The 23,318-nt window shown below is 41.6% G+C and overlaps 1 protein-coding gene across 1 annotated transcript; it reads left to right on the top strand.

Moving 5' to 3' along the window:
* The first annotated feature begins 576 nt into the window (after nt 1-576).
* LOC132011925 (transcription initiation factor IIA subunit 2-like) lies at nt 577-1,470 on the top strand. Its single transcript, XM_059391265.1, has 2 exons — nt 577-1,200; nt 1,396-1,470. Exon 1 carries the CDS (start codon nt 670-672, stop codon nt 997-999), a length of 330 nt encoding a protein of 109 aa, XP_059247248.1. The 5' UTR covers nt 577-669; the 3' UTR covers nt 1,000-1,200; nt 1,396-1,470.
* Nucleotides 1,471-23,318: the final 21,848 nt, after the last annotated feature.

Here is a 23,318-nt window from a genome sequence, read left to right on the forward strand (position 1 = left end):
ATGGTTGATTTGACACTCGGAGCTGGTGCTCAGTGCTGGGGCTGCATGTCCTATACACGGAACATTCCCTTCTGTGTGTAAACTCGTTCAGGCCCCAGGGAAACACTTCATCTGTCTTGCTTTAAAGCCTCAATACAAAAAAATTGTGTGTTTTACATGCAACAAAATGCACACATTTAAGTACACAGTGTGAGGAGATGAATGTATCCATCTGTGTAACCACCATCCCCCTCAATCATGGATATAGACCGCTTTCTTTACATGGCAGCTGTGTCTGGAGTTCCGTGGCTTGTGCTGCTGCCCACATAAGAGCTGGACACTGCTCTGGGTTATTCTGACCACGTGAGTGGCGGAGATCTTGGGGAGAGGAAGAGAGAAACACATGGATAGGTTCTGAGGAATCTATTTCCTCAAATAGCATGAATGCGTAATGGGACATCATTTCCCAGAGTGTTTGCTTCTCTTTGTGTTCTAATTTGTGGTCTAGGAAGAACTCAAGAGTTGCTTGGTATTTGTAACAGTGGCACATGGCAGCTAATAAATATTTTGATTATAAAAAATCCATACTACGGTTGCTCCGCTTCAGTCCGCTCCGCGGCAGGAAGCGCCTGCCCCACAGGACATCAATGCAAGCCTGAATAAGAAAAACCAACTTCTTTCTCCTAAGCCATGGCATATCAATTACACAGAAATACAACTTTGGGAAACAGTCTCCAGGAGAGCCTTGATGAGCTCATACAGTCTCAACAGATCACCCCCCAACTTGCCCTTCAGGTTCTACGTCAGTTTGGTAAAGCTATAAATTCAGCATTGGCGCAGAGGGTCAGGAACAGAGTCAATTTCAGGGGCTCTCTAAATACATACAGATTCTGCGATAACGTGTGGACTTTTGTATTGAATGATGTTGAATTCAGAGAGGTGACAGAACTTATTAAAGTGGATAAAGTGAAAATTGTAGCCTGTGATGGTAAAAATACTGGCTCCAATACTACAGAATAAATAGAAAAAAAAAAGGCTTTTTTATGCCATCTTCTGTTGTTATTCATCACTTTTTGAAGAGAAGCATAGAAGAGACTTTTTAAATTTATTCTAGCATTGCGGAAATGACTACACTGTGCTATATATACTCCCAGAATTCCAATAGGAAGAAGCTTATAACTATAGCCTCTTACATTACTTTTTCAGCATGAAGAAACAGAAGTTTTTTTTTTTTTTAAGATTTTATTTATTTATTCGACAGAGAGAGAGATCACAAGTAGGCAGAGAGAGAGAGGAGGAAGCAGGCTCCCTGCTGAGCAGAGAGCCCGATGTGGGACTCTATCCCAGGACCCTGAGATCATGACCTGAGCCGAAGGCAGCGGCTTAACCCACTGAGCCACCCAGGCTCCCCAGAAGTTTTTTTTTAACAACAAACATTGTTGCCTTCCTAAGAACATTCTTGAATAAATTCATTTTAAAACTCAAAAAAAAAATCCATACTACTCTTACATTTGTTTATATGTAAACATGTGGTCTGATTATAGCATGAATATAATACTGATTCTTTGTGGACTTAGATATTGCTTTAAGAAATGATGAAAACCACAGTATAACTGGTGATGATTTATATAATGAAAAGATTTTGGATTATTTTTTGTTACAATTTGTTACATATGCTACTTTTTAAAAAATTTAGTTTTATTTCCACCCCCTTCACCTCCCCTCTGCTAACCATCTGTTTGTTCTCTACAGTTAAGAGTTTGTTTCTCCGTTTGACTTTCTTTTTATTTTCTTTGTTCCTTTTGTTTCTTAAATTCCACACATGAGTGAAATCATATGGTATTTGTCTTTCTCTGACTACTTTATTTCACTTAGCATTATACTCTCTAGTTCCATCCATGTTGTTGCAAATGACAAGATTTCATTCCTTTACATGGTTGAATAATGTTCCTTTGTCTATGTATACTACATTTTTTTTTTATCCATTCATCTATCAGTGGACGCATGGACTGCTTCCATAATTTGGCTATTGTAAATAATGTTGCCATAAACATAGGGTTGCATGTATCTCTTTGAATTTGGGGGGCAAATACCCAGTAGTAGAGTTACTAGATTGTAGAGTAGCTCTATTTTTAACTTTTTGAAGAAACTCTGTGCTGTTTTCCACAGTGGCTCCACCAGTTTGCATTCCCACCAACATCCTCTCCAACACTTGTTTCTTGAGTTTTTTACTTTAGCCATTCTGACAGGCATAATGTGATACCTGACTGTGGTTTTGATTTGCATTTCCCTGATGATTAGTGATATTGAACATGTTTTCATGTGTCTGTTGCAATCTGTATGTCTTCTTTAGAGAAATGTCTGTTCATGTCTTCTGCCCATTATAATCAGATTTTTTGGTGGTTTTTTTTTTGGCTGTTGAGTTGTATAAGTTCTTTGTCTATTTGAAATATTAACCCTTTATTAGATATGCCATTTGCAAATATCTTTTCCCATTTAGTAGGTTGCCTTATAGTTTTGCTCATTGCTTCCTTTGCTGTGTGGAAGCTTTTTATTTTTATGTAGTGCCAATAGTTTATTTTTGCTTTTGTTTCCCTTGCCTCAGGAGACATATGCTACTATAGCCAATGTCAGAGAAATTACTGCCTCTACTCCCTTCGAGGATTTTTATGGTTTCAGGTCTCACATTTAGGTCCATAATCCATTTTGAATTTATTTTGTGTATGGTATTAAAAAGGAGTGCAGTTTCATTCTTCATCATGTTGCTGTTTTTCCAAGACCATTTATTGAAAAGACTTCTTCCCACTGGCTGTTCTTTCCTGTTTTATTGAAGATTAATTGATCATATAGCTGTGGGCTCAATTCTGGGTTTTCTATTCTGTTCTATTGATCTGTGTTTATTTTTGTGCCAGTGCCATACTGTTTTGATTGCTACAGCTTTATAATGTAATCTGAAGTCTAAAGTTGTGATGTCTCCAGCTTTTTTCTTTTTCATGATTGCTTTGGCTCTTCAGGGTTGTTTGTAGTTCCAAATTTTAAGATGCTCTAGTTTGGTGAAAAATGCTGTTGATGTTTTTATAGGGATTACATTAAATCTGTAGATTACTTTGAGTACTATAGGCATTTTTTTTAAGATTTTATTTATTTGAAGGCAGAGGCAGACAGAGACAGAGAGGGAAGCAGGCTCTCCGCCAAGCAGAGAGCCCGATGTGGGGCTTGATCCCAGGACCCTGGGACCATGACCCGAACCAAAGGCAGAGTCTCTAACCCACTGAGCCACCCAGGCGCCCTGAGTAGTATAGATATTTTAACAATATTCTTCAAACCAATGATTATGAAACGACTTTACATTTCTTTGTGCCATCTTGAATTTTTTTCATCAGTGTTTTACAGGTTTCAGAGTACAGGTCTTTTACCTTTTTGGTTAAGTTTATAAGTATTTTTTAGTTTTGGTGTGATTATAAATGGGATTGTTTTCTTATTTTCTCTTTCTGCTGCTTCATGATTACTGTACAGAAATGCAATAGATTTCTGTACATTAATTTTATATCCTGTAACTTTACTGAATTCATTTACCAGTTCTAGTATTTTTTTCTAGAGTCCTTAGGGTTTTCTATATATAATACCATGTCATCTGCAAATAGTGAAACTTTTATTTCTGCCTTATCAATTTGGATTCTTTTTTTTTTCTTTTTGTCATCTGATTGCCTTGGCTAGGACGTCCTGTACGTTAAATAAAAGTGGTAAGAGTGGCCACCATTCTTGTCTTGTTCCTGACCTTAGGGAAAAAGCTCTCAGTTTTATAATCTATTATATATATTATGTTTATTTTTATATATAAATATAATTGTTCATACTTTTGATATAAATTTATTCTGATATATAATTATTATGAAATATATAATTATGTATTCCCATAACAATATTTGACCACAATATATAAAATTCAGGACACATTATGTTTTGTTTTGTTTTTTAAGATTTTATTTATTTACAGGGTCTCTGGGTGGCTCAGTGGGTTAAAGCCTCTGTCTTCGGCTCCGGTCATGAGGTCATGATCCCAGGGTCTTGGGATGGAGCCCTGCATCAGGCTCCCTGCTTGGCGGGGAGCCTGCTTCCTCCAACCCCCTGCTCCCACCTGCCTGCCTGTTTGCCTACGTGTGATCTCTGACAAATAAATAAATGAAAAAATTTTAAAATATTTTATTTATTTATTTGTCAGAAAGAGAGAGAGAGAGAATGCTCACAAGCAGGCAGAGGTGGAGAGAGAAGCAGGCTTCCTACTGAGCAAGGAGCGATGTGGGACTCAATTCCAGAACCTCGGGATCATGACCTGGGCCGAAGGCAGTGACCCAACCGACTGAGCCAGGCATCCCCAGGATACATTATTTTAACCTAAATTTTGTCTTAAGATTGTTGATGCTTAGCGAAATAAGTCAATCAGAGAATGACATTTACCATATGATCTCCCTGATATGAGGAAGTTGAGAGGCAAAATGGGGTGTTTGGGGGGTAGGAAAGGAATAAATGAAACAAGATAGGATTGGGAAGGAGACAAATCATAGGAGACTCTTAATCTCACAAAACAAACTGAGGGTTGCTTGGGGGAGGGGGGTCGGGAGAGGGTGGTTGGGTTATGGACATTGGGGAAGGTATGTGCTATGGTGAGTGCTGTAAAAAGTAAACCTGGCAATTCACAGACCTGTACCCCTGGGGCTAATAATACATTATATGTTAATAAAAAAATTTAAAAATTAAAAAAAATCATCAGCAAGTAACAAAATGACAATTTAAAAAAAAGATGTTTGTTGACAATTCCAGTTACTAGTGGAAAGTTTTTCCAAATTGAAATTAGTAAGTAAAAAAAAAGTCTAAAATATACAGTGATTCAACAAAGTTTATTTAATTTTGGACCTTATTGTCAATCAAAATTATTTGAAAACTTTTGATTATAACAATGTAATTGATGATTTTGTTAAAATGAGGGTGAGAACAAATTTTATGAAATATATAATCATATATAAATCATATATTCCTCTTTTATACATATATTACTATCCATCAAAACAAAACCATTAAATTCAGTCATCTTTGATGTTTTGCCAGCTTTCAACCATAAAATAGCCATACCTTTTGAGCAAAAGAAGCCAGAGTACACTGCCTAATTCCATTTATATGAAGTCTGTACTAGGCAAAACTAATCTATGGTGATAGAAATTTGAGGGGTGGTTGCCTGCAGGAGAGAAGAGGGGAAATTGCCTGCAAATAAGCATAAGGAAACTTGCTAGGCTAATGGTAATTGACTGGGGTGGTGGCCACACAATGTATTTGTTAATGCTCCTCAAACTATACTCTTAAAATGTGTGCATTTTATTCTATGCAAAAATACCTCAAAAAATTAAGGAGACCTTTTCTCTTAATAAACAAGTGATTGATTTAATCTGATGTATAACTTTTAAAATATTTAGCATCATGGCATTGTATTTTTGGCCTGGGCCAGGAGATAATGCTTTGGTTTCCAGCAAGAGTCCTTGTATGGTACCATTACTGAGATGGGGAAAGCACAGGAGGATTATGCTTGATGGAGGCACTGCTGATGGGCAGCTGGTGCATTTCCAGACCACAGTATGACTGTGCCTGTTAGGAAAACCACTGCCACTGTGAGCCCCCTTGCTGCCCCAGCTGCCTGGACTTCCCCTGGAACCCTCAGATACTCCCACTCTCCAGCATGTACAGTGTTGATGATAGCTGGCATAGCTATGGGTCTTTGGGATGCTGATCCCAAACGCAGGGGACCTGCTGGTGCCTCTGCCCTAAATATTTTTAATATCTCTGCTGGTGGAGCTGGGCAAGGAAGCATGTAAGTCAGGCTTCTTTCTGGGAAATATAAATTTATTTTTTTTTAAGATTTTATTTATTTATTTGACAGAGAGATCACAAGTAGGCAGAGAGGCAGGCAGAGAGAGGAGGAAGCAGGCTCTCCTTGGAGCAGAGAGCCCGATGCGAGGCTCGATCCCAGGACTCTGGGATCATGACCTGAGCTGAAGGCAGAGGCTTAATCCACTGAGCCACCCAGGCGCCCTGAGGGAAATGTAAATTTAGATATGACTATAAGACATCCAAGTGGAAACATCAACGCTATATAAATGGATAGAAATTGGGAGGTGAGGTCTGGTCTGGACATGGAAATGTTGGCTCCCCACTGCCAACACAAATCCAGACTCCCTCACGCTGATCATCCAGCCCCCACCTATCTTACCAGTTCCATCTCCTGCCACCTCCCTGCTGGGACCCCTGCCTTCTTGCTGCCTCCTGATCATGCCTTGTTCTAGGACATGCCAGGATCTCTGCCTGGAATGCTCTACCATGTCTTCCCCACTGCCCACCTTCCTCCTCATCCTCACTTGTCTCCTCCTCCTGCACCCTTCTGCCTCCTGTTCTACCTACCACGGCTCTCCGTAGAGAGGAAAGCATACTGCCTTGTACACTTCTGTTTAGATCCCAGCTTCTTCCAGGTTAAGGTGGGGTCGGGTGGCTCTCCCAGCCCAGCAGAGCCCCGATATGGAGCAATTTTCCAGTGAACATTGAAGGGATGGATGGTAATGCACAGTCTCAATGGTATTTACCACAGCCCCACCTTGACTCCATAGGCTCTGTGCATGTTGAGCCACTCATTTAGACAAGCTAAACTTGTTTTTCTCGAAAGAATAGGCTCTTTAATGGCAAAGACCATTCCTTACACATCACTTCTCACTCTCTCACCGCCTGAGAAAGAGCACACAAATGAAAAGAATGGAAGAGCTTAGTCAGTTGGAATTTAATCGCAGCCTAGCCTCTTGGGAGATGAGTGACTGGGGGAAGTGACGTAAGTAACCTCTCTGAGCCTCAGATTTCTCAGATGTCTAGGGTGGGGATAGTAGTACCTCCCTCATAAGGCAAATGTAAGGACTAAATGAAATAATGCCTATGAAAGTTTTTACCAGGGCCTGGGGAGAGGGGAATGGGGAGTTACGAGTACAGGCCTTTAGTCAGGGATTATAAAAAAAGTTTTGGAGATAGATAATAGTGGTGGTTGTACCACAGTGTAAATGTCATTAATGACTTAAAACATGGCTAAAATGGTAAATTTTATGTTATGTATATTTTACCACAATACAAATCAATCAATCAATCAATCCAGAATGAGAGAAGTCAGACCCCTTCCCCACCCCCCACACCCGCACTAAAAAAGCATGGTCTCATGTACACAGCGGGTGATCTCTCTGTCTGAGTCTCCTCCTTCCTTCCTTCTGGATTTATCTTCACTTGGGTTCCAGGGCCAAGGCCAAGTAGCAGGATGAGGGAGAGCAGGATGGGTGTCGAGAGAGGAAGTGATTAAATGTCGAATGAGGATCTGGTGGTGGTGGGGTCAAAGTCAGGATGGCCCACTGGGAAGGTCTGGCTTGAGGAGCCAGGCTGCCTTTCTGCCTGGAAGGAAGAAGGATATCCGGAGGTCAGGGATGACACTAGTGTTTTTAGCCATGGGAGAGAAGGGAGACATCCAAATTAAGGAGGAAAGGTGGGTGGGAATTGCAGGATGTCTGTATTGACCTATGCTACAAAAATAAATGCTTCTGCGAGTAAGTATTACGTAAATAAATAAGTACAGATTTTTTTAAAAAGCCCTCAAATCCACTTTTTTCCTCCACTTTACCAAGGACAAGGGCAGTATAATAAACTGAGAAGGGAAACAAAGAGATTTAAGATTCTGGCTGCTATGGGGAAATTACAAATGAGGTCTGACGCTATTTTTGTTTCTTTTTCATTATGAAAAATACGTTGCCTGACATGGGCACCCTGCCACCATTGGGAGAACCGTGAGAATCCAGTTTGTTCCCAAAACATTGCCATGGGGAGGTGAGGTCACAAGGGAACATGGCTTTCCCCCAAGGGAGGCCTAACCAAAAATAAATAATGTCCTAGAAATGAGAATCAGAGCACATGGCCCTGGTCTAGTATTTTCATATTCTAGCTGGGTTCCCTGGGGCGAATCATTTCCCCTCTCTACATTTTAGTTGTTGTATTCATTTCATTAGATGCTGATCTGTCTGATAGTGTAAGTCTAGGATATATTCTTTTCAAGCACTTGGAGAGAACAGTGGGAGTTGAAGACAGGAAAGAAAATGCCGAGCTCGTTGGTAGAGCTGAATATCATAGAGCCAAAAGAGAGGTCACCTAGCTCATTCATTCACTCATTCATTCATTCATTCATTTGTTCATGTATTCTGTATTCCTGTCTGAGCAATACCCTGTCCCTGGCTCTTGTATAGGAAAGTGAGGACCGCAAATGGATCGGATGCAGTTCTCACCTTCACCAAGCTTGCAGTCTAAAGGATGGAGGGGATAATATGGGGGCAAGGCAAGAGGGCAAATGAATAGCTATACCACTAGGGCCTAGAAGGTTGGAGACTGAGCATATAGGGTATGGTAAAGGTGCAGAGTGGTCAAGCTTCACTCAGCTTCTAGAAGCCAGGAAAGGCTTCCAGAGGATGAATACATTCAAAGGACAAGAAGAAGGTCACCAGGCGGATAAAAGGGGAGAATCAGCAGACTATCGTATGCACAAGTGATCTTGTCATTTCAGTCTCAGAGGACTGATGTTCTTCCTTCTAGTTCTTTAGGTAAAGACATCCCAGAGTTTTGGAAATCATTAGACCAGAGCTTCTCAAACCTGAATCTGTACACTCAGGGCTCCTAGATGCATTTTTAAAAGGGTAAAATGTGTCTATGAGAACTTTAAATGTTATATTTCATTCTGGTGATAATCCAAATACATTAAAATAAATATGTTCTGACTTGTCTGCAAGACCACTACCTACCATGTCACTTTGACCTTGACCTTATATTTATGATTGCTCTGGTGCCCCGGAGTGCTACCTTCATTGTTAGAGCCTGGCCAGGAACACAGGGGGGTGGACTCAATGTAAATGCTGCTGCTGTGCCAGGTGAAAGTCAGATGGGTTCTTGGAGTACTAGCAACATGAAGATTTTCCATGAGTCTGACCAGAGAAGCATGGTGGGAGCTGCCAGCAGTTATACGGTGCTGGGAGCTTGCAGACTCTAGAGAACTATGCAGTAGCTATGTGAGGCACAGCCAGGTTTCACATGGCAATTTCATTTCAGCAATACAATGTCTTCTGTCACATTCAACTGAAGTCTTTATTTGAATTTTATAGGTTTTATAGTTTTATTTTCCATTTGTCTTGGTTTAGAGTATTAAAACTATAAGCACAAGGGATGTATAGTGAGTTTTGTGCTTATAAATATGTAAGTGGCAGTAGAATAAAAATAAATCAACTTCAGAGTGAGTCCATGAGAATTAAAAATAATTTTTAAAAATTTTAAAGTAACCTCTACACCTCTACACTCAAACCTACAACCCCAAGATTAAGAGTCACATGCTCTACTGATTAAGCCAGTCAGGTACACCCATAGTCTGTGAGAATTTTGAAGAATAGCCCATCCATTACTTGAGTTTGAAAAACATTGTTAGCTTCTTGGTGAACAATTCTCATTGTTAAGAATGTCTTCTTATGGGCACCTGGGTGGCTCAGTGGGTTAAAGCCTCTGCCTTCGGCTCAGGTCATGATCCCAGGGTCCTGGGATGGAACCCCACATCAGACTCTCTGCTCAGCAGGGAGCCTGCTTCCTCCTCTCTCTCTCTGCCTGCCTCTCTGCCTACTTGTGATCTCTGTCTGTCAAATAAACAAATAATATCTTAAAAAAAAAAAAAAAGAATTTCTTCTTAGAGGGATACCTGTATGGCTCAGTTGGTTAAGCATCTGCCTTCAGCTCAGGTCATGATCTCAGGGTCCTGGGATCAAGTCCCACACTCGGGCTCCTTACTCAGCAGGGAGCCTGCTTCTCCCTCTGCTTGCCGTTCCCCTGCTTCTGTGCACACTCTCTCTCTGGCACACAAATAAATAAAATCTTCAAAAAAAAAAAAAAAAGAATTTCTTCTTAGAGTCTAAAGCGAGTCTTTCCTCCTGCCACCTAAGGTCAAAATAACCCCCAGAAAGAGGTTATTTTTATGCAGTTCAAAAAAAGTCCACAGGACCTCTAGGAAGTAACTCCGTCTTCCAGAGTTAGGCACATCTGACATTTATTTTACCATTTTTCCCCTGCCCCCCCCAATATGTACCTTCAGCCAGGCTGCAGAGGTTAGTACCTTAGCAGTATTTAGTAAGCAATTTGAGCAAAGTCCTTGATCTCTCCAAGAGATACTTCCCTAATCTGTAAAACAATTACGCTAATAAAATGTTACATTTCAGGGCTATTGTGAGGATTAATTGGGCAAGCTCCTGGGGATATAGTGGTAACAGTTCCAATAGCCACCACTAATGTTAGACACTTTTCCTACTTTACCTTACTTCATCTTCCCTAATTTGCATGAAGATAGTTTAATCTGAATTTTATAGCTCAAGAAACAGGCTCAGAGAGGTAAAAGGAATTTGCTCAGTTGGCTGAATTGGGAATCAAACCTAACCCTCAGGCAAATGGCCTTGCTTGTGATTATTGCCCAAAGTACTCACGCTCTGCCAGCTCCACCTATAGAAATCTTACCTGCCTTTTAACAATTCTTAACAGAAGTAACTCTTCTCCTCCTGTGTGCTCATACATTTTGCTTAGCCTCATGGGTTACAGGAATTTAATCTACTTTTGTATTATACAGTCAGTTTACCCAGGACACACCCACTGGGAGGTGGAGGATGGGGACAGATTATCTGGGGTCTAGGAACAATCAAATGTTCTCTGACTCTGAGCCCCCACCCAGTGAAGTCACCTACATCCAGAGCCCCTTCCCAGAAAACCCCTACCACTCCTTTCCCATGGCCTGGTTCCCAGGGGCTCACTTAGGTGTTTGTTATGTTGAATGGAATTGCATGGAGCCAGGACAATGGGCTCCAGCCTTAGGCCTGGGACTATGGTGTCCCATCTGGACAAGTCATTTGAACTTCCTGGGCCTCACGCTCTGTAAAATGGGGTCAGGATGTGGGTATATGTGGAGTGCTTGATGAAGTCCTACCCATTTTTAACATTCTATATTTTGAAAGTTGTAGCCAGAGCACAGACATGAGACCTATGGCCGAATAAAGTTTTTTGGAGCAGGCCATTTCCTGAGACTACGTTATTGTATTCTATCTTTATGAATTCTAGGGAGAAGGGGGAAAAATGGATATCGAAAACACAATTTACTGTAGTCACATTTGCTCACTCATACTTTCCGTTTTTCTGCCCTTTTTTTTTTGGACAGAGTGAGAAAGTGTACAAGCAGGAGGGGTAGCAGGCAGAGGGAAAGGGAGAAGCAGGCTCCCCACTGAGCAAGGAACCCTATGTGGGCCTTGATCCCAGTATCCTGGGATCATGACCCAAGCTGAAGCCAGATGCTTGACAGACTCATCCACCCAGGAGCCCCTCTTTCTGTTATTCTTAATTCGTTTTTATCTATGTATTTCATTTATACAGTTTATATTGCTGTGACTTTAAATTCTCTAATATTTTCTTCTTTTTTAAAAAAATATTTAATTATTTGATATATATAGAGAGAGTAGGATCAGGGGTAGGAGCCGAGGGAGAAGCAGGCTTGATGCTGAGCAAGGAGCCTGAGTGTGGGACTCCATCCCAGGACCCTGAGATCATGACCTGAACTGAAGGCATCACATAATCAACTGAGTCACCCAGGTGCCCCTCTTTCTGTTATTATTAATTCATTTTTTCTATGTATTTCGTTACATGGTTTATATTGCTGTGCCTTTAAATCCATTAATCTTTTCTTGTATGTGTAATCTACTGTTACTCCCACTCAATGTATTTGTCATCACAGACATCTGAGGTTCATCTCCAAGGGTTTGATTTGTGTCTTTTTTTTTTTTTTATGCCTTCCATGCCTGTATTTAGCTTTCTGAACATATGGAACAATTGTCATTTCTGAAATGAAACTGAGCTTAGAGAAGTTAAGTAATTTATCAAAGGTCTTTAAAACAAAGGTGGTCTGGGGCACCTGACTGGCTCAGTTGGTAGAACACATGCAATTCTTGATCTCAGGATTGTGGGTTCGAGACCCATGTTGGGTATAAAGATTACTTGAAATATAAAAAAAGAATAAAAAAGAATTAAAACAAACAAACACACACAGAGGTGGTTTCTCTCTAACACCCATATTTTAAGCCATCAAATTATACTGTCTTTCCATAGATACAGTGTGTTACTGTTTTCTCATTTTTATGATAAACTAATCAAAGCAGTTTAGAATAGAGAGGACTGCATAATTTTAAAAACTAAGGACAGAGCATAAGAGAATGTGAGGTAATATGTCAGCCTCTAGCAATGAGGATGGCTCACATTTATCAAACACTTGTCTCGGGCCTAAAGTTTGGCTGAAATCCCTGTGTGCACTGCCTCTTTTATCTTCACAGTCTATTCAGCAAATATTATCTCCATTTATGAGAATGATTTAAAGAAAGCAGTTGCCCGAAACCCCACAGTGAGATGGCACCCAGACCACATGCAGACCCCCTGATGGCTGAGGCCAAACTCTTAGTGCTCCACTGAATTGCCTGGCTTGGGAAGGTGAGAGGCCAAAAACAGGTACTACAGGACCTTCATGCTCTCAGAGGTTAGAGTTTAGTGGAGGAAACAAGTGTGAAAACAGTTGCATTATATTATCCTTTAAGTTAGGATTTCCTTGATCGTAAGTGACAGAATTCTAATTAGACTGAGCAGAGTATAAAGGGAATTTTTTTCCAATATAATCATGAGCAGGGCAAGAAAGCAGCTAGATCCTTTAAGATAACTGGACCCAGAGGTTGGAATCTCCTCAGGATTCTCTCACTCTCTGGCACTTGTCTATTTCTTCCTCCCTTCTTCTATCATTTATTATAAAAAATTTCAGGGGTGCCTGGCTGGGTCAGTCAGTGGAGTATGAGACTCTTAATCTCCGGGTCATGAATTCAAGCTCCACACTGGGCACAGAATTTATATTTTTTTTTAAAAATTCAATAAACAGAAAAGTTGAAAGGTCTTTACACAGGTACACCACTGCTTAGATTTTACCATGGTTCCATTTTGCTATATTTAATGTGTCATGTAACCATCCATCCATTCCTGGTTTACTTTGCATACTGGATTTATTTTCTCAGAGTACCTTCCCCCTGATGAACAAAATTCCCATCTCATACCTCACAGCCTTAACTCTGCAACTCGGGTTCAAAATCTCCTATGGCAGGATCAGATTCCTCTAAAGTGGGTTGTAGCCCCTGAACTAACTAAGGAGAAGGTATATTGTAGTGGGCAGTTCCCACCAGGACTACCTGGCAGGCATGAAGGGAGAGGCTGGAAAGGTTGGTGAGCAAACAAAATGGTGCAGGTGTGATAAATTCCCTAATGAAAGGAACTGCAGGGGATTGTGGGAATGCAAGGGGAGACACTTAATCCAGTTGGGATAGTCCAATTTCGGGCTCTTTCAAAGGAGGTGATTCCTGAACTGTCTTAAAAGGTAGGGGGAGTGGGGCGCCTGGGTGGCTCAGTCGTGAAGCATCTGCCTTCAGCTCAGAGCATGATCCCAGGGTCTTGGGATCGAGCCCCACGTCGGGATCCCTGTTCTGCGGGAAGCCTGCTTCTCCCTCTCTCACTCCTCCTGCTTGTGTTTCCTCTCTTGCTGTGTCTCTGTCAAATAAATAAATAAAATCTTAAAAAAAAAAAAAAAGGTTAAAAAGGTATGGGGAGTGATCTCAGTGGTATGAGGAATTTGAGAAACAAGATAGAGAATCATAGGGGAAGGAAGGGAAAAATGAAACAAGACAAAACTGGGGAGACAAAGGAAAAATGAAACAAGATGAAACTGGGGAGACAAACCGTAGGAGACTCTTAATCTCAGGAAACATACTGAGGGTTGCTGGAGGGGAAGGTGATGGGAGGAATGGGGTGCCTGGATGATGGAAACTGGGGAGGGTATGTGCTATGGTGAGCAATGCAAATTGTGTAAGACTGCTGAATCACAGACCTGTGCCCCTGAAACAAATAATACATTCTATGTTAATTAAAAATTTCAAAAAGGCACGGGGAGTTAAGCATTGGGTAAAAGGCTGGAGACTAAACAGATCAAGGCGCAAAGTTTGGGAGTGTCTGGGGAAGTATAAAGTAAGAAAATAAAAATAATGTGACCACACACATGTGCTCCAGCATTGAAACACTTTATATAGTACAAGCAGCAGTGAACTGGCTCTCAGCTTCTTGTGTTCATGTTTTAGTTTGTAATTGGCCATTGAGGAGTATTTACACCATGGAAATCTGCAAACTTGCTTTTTTTTTTTTTTTTTTTCAGAGATTGGTTAAACATTTTGCCAGCACCACTGGCCACAGGCTATAAAAACCTGAAGTTGACTGTGATATTTTCTCCTGATGTTTTCTCATACAGGCTAATGTATTCCTACTAGAAAAACTTCTTTGACACATTCTATTTCTGGCCCTGAATGATTTTGTTTTCTCTTGAAGTTTCATTCCTTCATTTCCCAAACCTGCCTAAGCGGTGCCATGCTCGTTGGGGATCTTGCAGATATGACAGTACTAAGAAGCTAGGATATACCTGCTGTCAGAGCTCCCAGGGCTCCCACATCCCCTACTGCTCCCAGGAGCCCAGAGCCAGTGCTCTTGTTCCTGTCTGGACTTTGCAGAGCATTTTACCAGAAACTTAAGTGGACAGATTGTTATCAGGAAAGAAAGATTCCTTAGCCTGTGAGATTGGTTTTTTTTTTTTTTTTTTTTTTTTTGAAAATAATCCATTAGCACTGATGGAGCCATAGCCCGCTTCAGGGTACCTCCCGTCTGGCTCCCACAGGAGATTACAATAGGGCTTGGCAAATTCTCCCAAGTCCATGTGTAAACCCTTCCCCTATGCAAATCTCCTTTCCCCACAGTGGTGTGCTCAGACTAGCTTTACTACCAAAAGTATTAATCAAAGTAACCCCTGAACCATGCTAAAATGACTAAGACATACTTTCTGCCCTTGAGGGGAGTCAGGACCCTTTCATAAATATGTAAAAACAAATAGAAGCAAAAATAAGTAATAAGTAAGAACAGTACTTAAAGAATCAAAAACATGGAAGGAATTATCTGATGCATCCATTTTGTATGCTTTCTTTTCAGTTTTGTTTTGTTTATTTTGTGGTTTTTTGTTTGTTTGTTTGTTTGTTTATTAGTAATCTCTATGCCACCCAACACAGGGCTCAAATTAATGACCCTGAGATCATGAGTCATATGCTCTACCAACTGAGCCAGCCAGGTGCCCCTTTTCACTTTCTTGATATCTTTTGAAGCTCCAAAGTTCTAAATTTTGATGATGCCCCAATTGTTTTCTCTTTTGTTCTTTCAGCGTTTATGTTATCTCTAAGAAATATATATATGGCTTTATACAATTGCTTTTAAAATCAGTTAATAGAGAATTATGCACTTATATTGTCTTTTATCATTATAAAAGATAACATAATTACCTTTACCAGTGTTCTTTGTCTTTTCATTTGGATTTGAATTACCATGCTAGGTAAGTTACTTTCAGGCTGAAGAACTTCTTTCAGCTTTTCTTTTAAGGCAGCCCTGCTAGCAAAAAATTCTTTCAGCTCTTTTCTTTGGGTTCTTTGAAATTTGAATACTGAATGTTGAATGCATAAAACATAATGGCTACTTTGAAGTCTTTTTTTTTTTTTTTAAAGAATTTATTTATTTATTTGACAGAGAGAGATCACAAGTAGACAGAGAGGCAGGCAGAGAGAGAGAGGAGGAAGCAGGCTCCCCGCTGAGCAGAGAGCCTGATGCAGGACTCGATCCCAGGACCCTGGGATCAGGACCTGAGCCGAAAGCAGTGGCTTAACCCACTGAGCCACCCAGGCACCCCTACTTTGAAGTTTTTGTCTATTAAATCTGACATCTAAGTAGGGCTTCTCATAGGCATTTTCTGTTGCCTGCTTTTGTTTCTTTTAGTAGGGGAGGGACAAAGGGAGAGAGAGGGAGAGAACATTAAGCAGGCTCCATGACCAGCACAGAAGCCCAATGTAGGGCTCAATCTCACAACCCTGACATCACGACCTAAGCTGAAATCAAGAGTCGGATGCTTAATGACTGAGTCACCCAGGCACCCCTGAACATACTGGGGTTTTTTAAGATTTTATTTTTAAGTAATGTATACACCTAATTCAGGGCTCAAACCCACAACCCTGAGATCACGAATTGCATGCTCCACTGACTGAACCAGGAAGGTGCCCCTAAACATAATTTTTTTAAACTAAGAAATGTAATATATACTCTTTATAATATGTTAAACAATGGGATAACATATAAACACGTGTTAATAATTCCCCGTATTTCCCACTAATACCTTCACCTTCCCTCCCTACCATCTTCCACCCCACCCCTAATTACCAATATTAACACTGTGCTGTATAACTTCCTACACCTTTCTTCTTGATAATACAAATATAAAAACCTAAAAAAAAAAAAAGGATTCTTTTCTTAACAAAAGCAGTTACATGTAGTACACACTACTATGAAACTTGCTTCTTCACTTAATGTTTCATATTCATTCTTCCTGGTCAGGAGATATACATTTAACTCATATTTTATTTATTATTTTTAAAGGATTTATTTATTTATTTTAGAGAGAGTGGAGTACAGGCAGGGGGGGGGGGCAGAGAGAATCTTCCAGAAGACTCCCTGCTGAACATGGAGTCCCACACAGAGCTTAATCCCATGACCCATGAGATAATGACCAGACCCAACCAAGAGTTGGATGCTCAACCAACTGAGCCGCCCAGGTGACCTTAAATTTACCTCATATTTTACATAGCTAGATCATATTCCATAATATAATGTAACTGCACAAAAATGTACTCCTTTTTCTTCTTTGGACATTCAGGTTATATCCAGTTTTTTTGTTTGTTTTTGCCCCTGTGAACAATATTCCTACAGATACACACACACACACACACACACACACACCCCTTTATTCCAGTAATACAGAGTGTTAAAAGAGAGATACTAGGGGTGCCTGCGTGGCTCAATCGGTTAAGCATCTGCCTTTGGCTCAGGTCATGTTCCCAGGCTCCTGGGATTGAGCCCTGTATGGGGCTCCCTGCTTAACTGGGAGCCTGCTTCTTCCTCTCCCTCTGCCCTCCCCATCTCCCACTGCTGCTCACTCTTCTCTCTCTCACACTCTCTGTCTCTTTCTCAAATAAATGAATGAAATCTTTTTAAAAAAAGAGAGAGATACTAGACCAAAGAATACATATATTTTAAATTTTAATAGATTCTTCTAGAATATTTTCCAAATATATTATGGTATAATGTTATATGTTCACCAGCAATGTGTAATGCTGTCTTATTTCCTTACTCTCTAACAACAGCTAGCTGTTCTCAAAAATTAAAATAATTTTTGTCAATCATGTTTTGTAGAAATGCATCCTATTTTTTAAAAGTTAACATTCCCTAACAACTAGTGGGTTTGAGCATCTTTCCAGGTTTCCTGTCCATTTGCAACACCTCTTTTGTGAATTACCTATTCATATCATCTACCCATTTTTCTCTGTGGGTTGTTCATCTTTTACACATTCCACACTGTGACTAAAGTGGTCAATAAAGAATCAGGACTACAACCCAATCTCCCAACTTCCAATCCAGATTTTCTCTACTCTGAGCACTTCCTGAACTATTACATGTTTTTGTTGTCATTGTTGTGCTGTATATTTGTTATATTATATTATATTGTATTATATCATATCATATTATATCATGTCTCCTCTGTCATAATGTTAGAATAACTAGTTTGTTGAGCAAATTGATCTCACACTGCTCACTTCTGCAGGCAGAAAAACCTTATTTGCTCTCACCAAGTTTCTCTAAAGTTCAGTTTACTGAATAGATCTTCCCTTATTACTAAATGAAATCTTGGACAGATCGTATTAGGTTTTTTATTTTTTTGTTTTGGTCCTCAGGTAATGAGAGAACACCAAGTAGAAAGATGCGCCTTGTTTGGTTTGGAAGGAAGCAAGCATTTGTGTCAGAAACTGCATAGGGGACAGCCACTAAGGCTGTCATGACAAAATACAACAGAGTGGGTCGCTTAAGCAACAGAAATTTATTTCCTCATTAATCTGGAGGCTGGAAGTCTGAGATCAAGATTCCAGCATGGTTAGCTTCTTCGCTTGCAGATGGCCACTTCCTCTCTATGTGCTCTCATGGCCTTCCTGCAGGGCATGTGCATGGAAAGAAAGGGAGAGCGTGTTCTCATGTCTCTTCTAGTAAGGACACTAATCCTATTGGATTAGGGTCCTACACCTATGACCTTACTTAAGCTTAATTTTACCTCCCAGAGGCTCCATTTCCAAACATTACTCACACTGGAGGTTAGGACTTGAACATAGGAGAGGAGGGAAACACAAACATTCAGTAAATGACAGGGAGCCACATGGGAAGTGTTGGGACTGGCCTCTAGGGTCTCAGAGTGGTCTCCAGCTGATAGTCAGCAGGAAAATGGGGACCTTAGTCGTACAATCATAAGCAACTGAATTCTGCAATAATCAGAGCTTGAAAGAGGACCCTAAAGCCCAGACACAATCAACACTTTGAATTTAGCCTGGTGAGATCCTGAACAGAGAACTGAATCATGCCATGTGCAGACTTCCAGCATATAGAAACAGAGATAATAAATCTGTGTTGCTTTAAGTTGCTACATTTGGGGTGATTTGTTACACATCAATAGAAAACAAATATACTCCTTAAGAAAAAGAATCCAAAGTTATAAAGGGGCCTAAAGGGACCCTGAAACACAAGCTTTGTTAGTTTCAAGGTATATCCATCTCTGGCTCCAAGGAAGGAAGATGAGGAACACAGGCCATCAACTGCAATATGATGTCACCTGTTTAGGGTGGGTCAGATGTCCTAAACAAATTTAGAAGGCTTTGGCAGATCTTTTGGAGATCCTCCCTTAGAGCTTCTACCTGGAATTCCCTCGACAAGGCAGGGCCTCTCCTCTAGGTTAGCTCCTGAGTTTCTAGCAGTCCATCCTCTTTGCTGGGATCACTGTGCCCTCCATGCAATTCTTTGAGGGCAGGCAGCTCTTAAGAATATCCCAGTCAATGCCCTTCTTCTAAGTCCACATCAGTCCCTAGAACACACCTGTCTTGCCCCATAGCTAGAGGGAGAACAGTTGGCTCTAACACAACCATCTCTCTCCTTGTTTTACAAGTTTCTTTCTTTAAAAAAAAAATATATATATATATATATATATTTATTTATTTGAAAGAGAGAGAGTATGAGTGGAGTAGGGAGGAGCAGAGGGAGAGGTAGAAGCAGAGTCCCCACCAAGCAGGGAGTCCAATGTGAGGCTCAATCTCAAGACCCTGGAATCATGACCTGAGTTGAAGGTATAGTCTTTTTTTTTTTTTTTTTTTTTTTTAAGATTTTACTTATTTGTCACAGAAAGTGAGAGAGAGAGAGAGCACAAATGCGCAAGCAGGTAGAGTGGCAGGCAGAGGCAGAGAGAGAAACAGGCTCCTTGCTGAACAAGGAGCCCAATGTGGGACTCAATCGCAGGGCCCTGGGATCATGACCTGAGCCAAAGGCAGCGGCTTACCCACTGAGCCACCCAGGTGTCCCTGAAGGTAGATTGTTAAACAAACTGAGCTACCCAGGAACCCCTGTCTCACAGGTTTCAATCAGTCCCTCATCACTAAGTTCCTCAAACTTGTGTCAAATTATGTCTTATGATCCCCAAACTCGAGAATCATGTGTCAAGTTCTCTGAGTGGTTTTCTGGAAGTCTTCTATCTCCCTTGGCTTAAGGAAAGAGGAGAATATACCCTTTGCCCCAAGTACTGATGGCTATTCAGGAGAAAGACCATTGGTGTGGGATTCAGGAACTCTGAGCTCTAGTCTGATTTATTATGCCCTTGGGAAACTTTCTTTTCCATTCTGGACCTTTGTTCCTTGGGTCAATTAAATGATGATGCTGGAGTGGATTCACACATTTATTCAGTAAATGATCATTGAGCCTCTACTGCATGCCTGGAACTGTTCTGGACATTGGGAGTCAGCAGAAAACAAACAAGATGGCCTCTGGGGGCCCTTCCAGCCCTCACATGCTTCTCCCCACCCACTTCCCACTCATCCCTCAGTTCCATGGACAGTCAATCCTGGACTCCCCAATGACCACCCTTTCTACCCCAGCAGAGTATAACCTCCTCTTGCTGGGACCTTTGATGGAACTCAGGCTGAGCATTCTCTGAAGACAGCCTTGCTGTTCCTCTCTGTTACTGCCCATTAATCTGGTCTGTCTGGACTGGAAGTGCTCCCTGACCAACGACAACGGAAAGGTTTATTTGTAGCGATCAGGAAGTCCCCCATGACCCCTTTCCATCCAGGAAGCCCCAGGAGGAAAAAACAAAAGATGAAACGCTGGCTGACTTCCCAGCTTCCAAGTGTTCAGCAATACTCTTGTCTGGAGGGTCCCTTCTGCCCAGCAGACTGTGACCTCCCTCAGAAACTCCTTCCTTGTCATTGAGCCCCAGGCCCTCAGTTCCTTTCCAGAGGACTTAGGTGACGTAAAAGAGGTATAAGAAATGAAGATTGTCTCTCTGGGAAAGGATGCATGGTGTCTTATCCTAAGCTAAGTCTCCGTTTCTGGGAGGGAGGGAGGCTGAATTCAGAGTGGGAAAAATATTCTCAGTGGTTAAGGAAGCAAGTGAGTCACCTGCTCTGACCTTCATCCATGCCTTCCCATGGCCAGGGTAGTTTCAGAGAGTGGGTGAGAATGGAAGTGGTTTCCTTTTTTTTTTTTTTTTAAGATTATTTATTTATTTATTTGACAGAGATCGCAAGTAGGCAGAGAAGCAGGCAGAGAGAGAGAGGAGGAAGCAGGCTCCCTGCTGAGCAGAGAGCCCGATGTGGGCCTCGATCCCAGGACCCCGAGATCATGACCTGAGCCGAAGACAGAGGCTTAACCCGCTGAGCCACCCAGGTGCCCCATGGAAGTGATTTCTAATCCTCAATTTTTACTTGCTGAGTTATTTGGGAATCCTTACCTGTGACCTTGCCTTCCATCCATCACTTTTCTCCCAACAGCTTAGCTAACTTGCCTGAAGGAAAGTTAACATCGATAGGATATCACCTTTTTAGGAACCCAGGGCCTGTGCTTAAAAGTGCCTCATGCTTGGTTTAACACTCTGCTGTTAATCTTCAAATTCTTGATAATTTCTGAACAAGAAGCCCATGTTTTCGTTTTGCACTGGGCCCCACAAACTGCACAGTGGGTCCTGGTTGAGAGTGTCCCATGTGTTAGGGTCTAAGCCAGGTACTTGACATACTTGTGTCATTCCAACTTCTAACTGTGCTGAACTAGGGATTGTTCGCTCCTTGTTACCACTGATGAAATTTAAGCTTAGGTAAATACTTTGCTGAAGGCTACTTACCAGCTAGCTACAGGGTGGAGTCAGGATCCAAACCCAAATCTGACTCCTAAGTTAGTGCTCCTTCTGGTCCACAGCTGTCTACCAGAAAAAATGCTTTTACTTCCACTATATGGGAGAGCTGAGTCTGGAGAAGCGATTAAGGAGAGTTAGGTGGGAGTGGGATGAAAGGATTTGACCAGAGCTAGAACTTCTTTCTTTTTAATAATATTTATTTATTGATTGATTTGACAGAGATCACAAGTAGGCAGAGAGGCAGGCAGAGAGAGGGGAGGAAGCAGGCTCCCTGTGGAGGAGAGAGCCCAATGTGGGGCTCGATCCCAGGACCCTGGGATCATGACCTGAGCCGAAGGTAGAAGCTTTAACCCACTGAGCCACCCAGGCGCCCCATTTTTTTTTTTTAAGATTTTTTTTCAGAGCTAGAATTTCAAGCAAGCCCTGAGTATATGTTTTTCGAGAACAACCCACATGCAGATTCCCAGTCAAACATCCTCATTCACACTCCAACTCTCACACACACATACGCACACATGTTCATATCTACACACAGCACCAGTCCAGAGCCTGCCTTCCAAAGCAGTTCAATTATGTGTGTCATTACAGTGTCCTAGAGTGTCAACACCACAAGGACCCCTAGGAAAGCACCTCATTTGCTAATCTGATTCCCTCACTTGACAGATGAGAATGCCCAGGAAGGGAAGCTCAGAGAAGCGCAGAGAGGGAGGAGATGGTCCAGGTCACACACTTCACTAGTGGCAGAGATGGGACTTTGTGCCGGCCTCCTAACTCTAGATCCAAGGGCACGGCATAGGATGAATCGATGGGAGGTAAAGTGGGGTAACTACAGAAGTATCTGAGCAGAACGTAAGTATGATTCTGAGCTTAACCAGGCTTTCCTTCCTCCTGACCATCCTTCCTCTGCACCCCAAGCAAAATTTACCCACCATTATCTGAGAAATACTTTGCTTCTGACCCTGGCTGGGCACAGAAATCCCCACCTCTGTATCAGTATTTATAGTAATGCTATTGCTTAAGACCCAAAAACACCTGCTTTAAGGGGTCAAGTGTTTTGGATTAACAAGATTGACTGTTCTTTCACTGACAAGCAAAACAAAACACAAAAGCAAAATATAAACAGGATAAGGCTTGAGGGCTTAATTACTCTATAGAAACAGAAGAGTTCCTATGAAGTAAAAGCAAAACAAAGACCTGCCAGGGACTGCCTTGAAGGAACAGGTGACCTTGGGCTCATCCATCTTTGGGCCTTCTCTGGGAAACCTCCCAACACCAGCCTCTAAGACCAGACTGGGCTTGAGCTGGAGTCACGCCGCTACAGGGCATGGTTTTGATCCACTTTGGAGATCTTTCTCCTCCCATGTTTCCTCTGGACAGATCTGGGTTCAACTTTGACTTTGCCATTTACTAAATGTGATTTGGGGCATGTTGGGACAGTCTCTCCAAGCCTCAGTTTCCTAATGCGTAAAATGGGCATGGTACTCAAACCTGTGTCTCAGGAGATTCCCGGGTGGGTCTTTCAGTGGTAAACCTGTGGTGTCCCACCCAGACAAACCAGGAAGGCTGGTCACGTTGAGCTATTGGGGAGGCAATGCTGAGGAAGGATTTTTCCAAGGGGCTGGCACACTATGATTGCTCCTATAGTGATTACTATCCTTTTCTCTTACCTAACACATTCTTTTTTTTTTTTTTTAAAGATTTTATTTATTTATTTGACAGACAGAGATCACAAGCAGGCAGAGAGACAGGCAGAGAGAGAGGAGGAAGCAGGCTCCCTGCTGAGTAGAGAGCCCGATATGGGACTCGATCCCAAGACCCTGAGATCATGACCTGA

The sequence above is a fragment of the Mustela nigripes genome, chromosome 1 (assembly GCF_022355385.1).
Source record: "Mustela nigripes isolate SB6536 chromosome 1, MUSNIG.SB6536, whole genome shotgun sequence".
Classification (NCBI taxonomy): domain Eukaryota; kingdom Metazoa; phylum Chordata; class Mammalia; order Carnivora; family Mustelidae; genus Mustela; species Mustela nigripes.

Excerpts from the sequence above, each read along its gene's own strand:
- LOC132011925 (XM_059391265.1), top strand. The coding sequence starts at position 670 with ATGGCATATCAATTACACAGAAATACAACTTTGGGAAACAGTCTCCAG.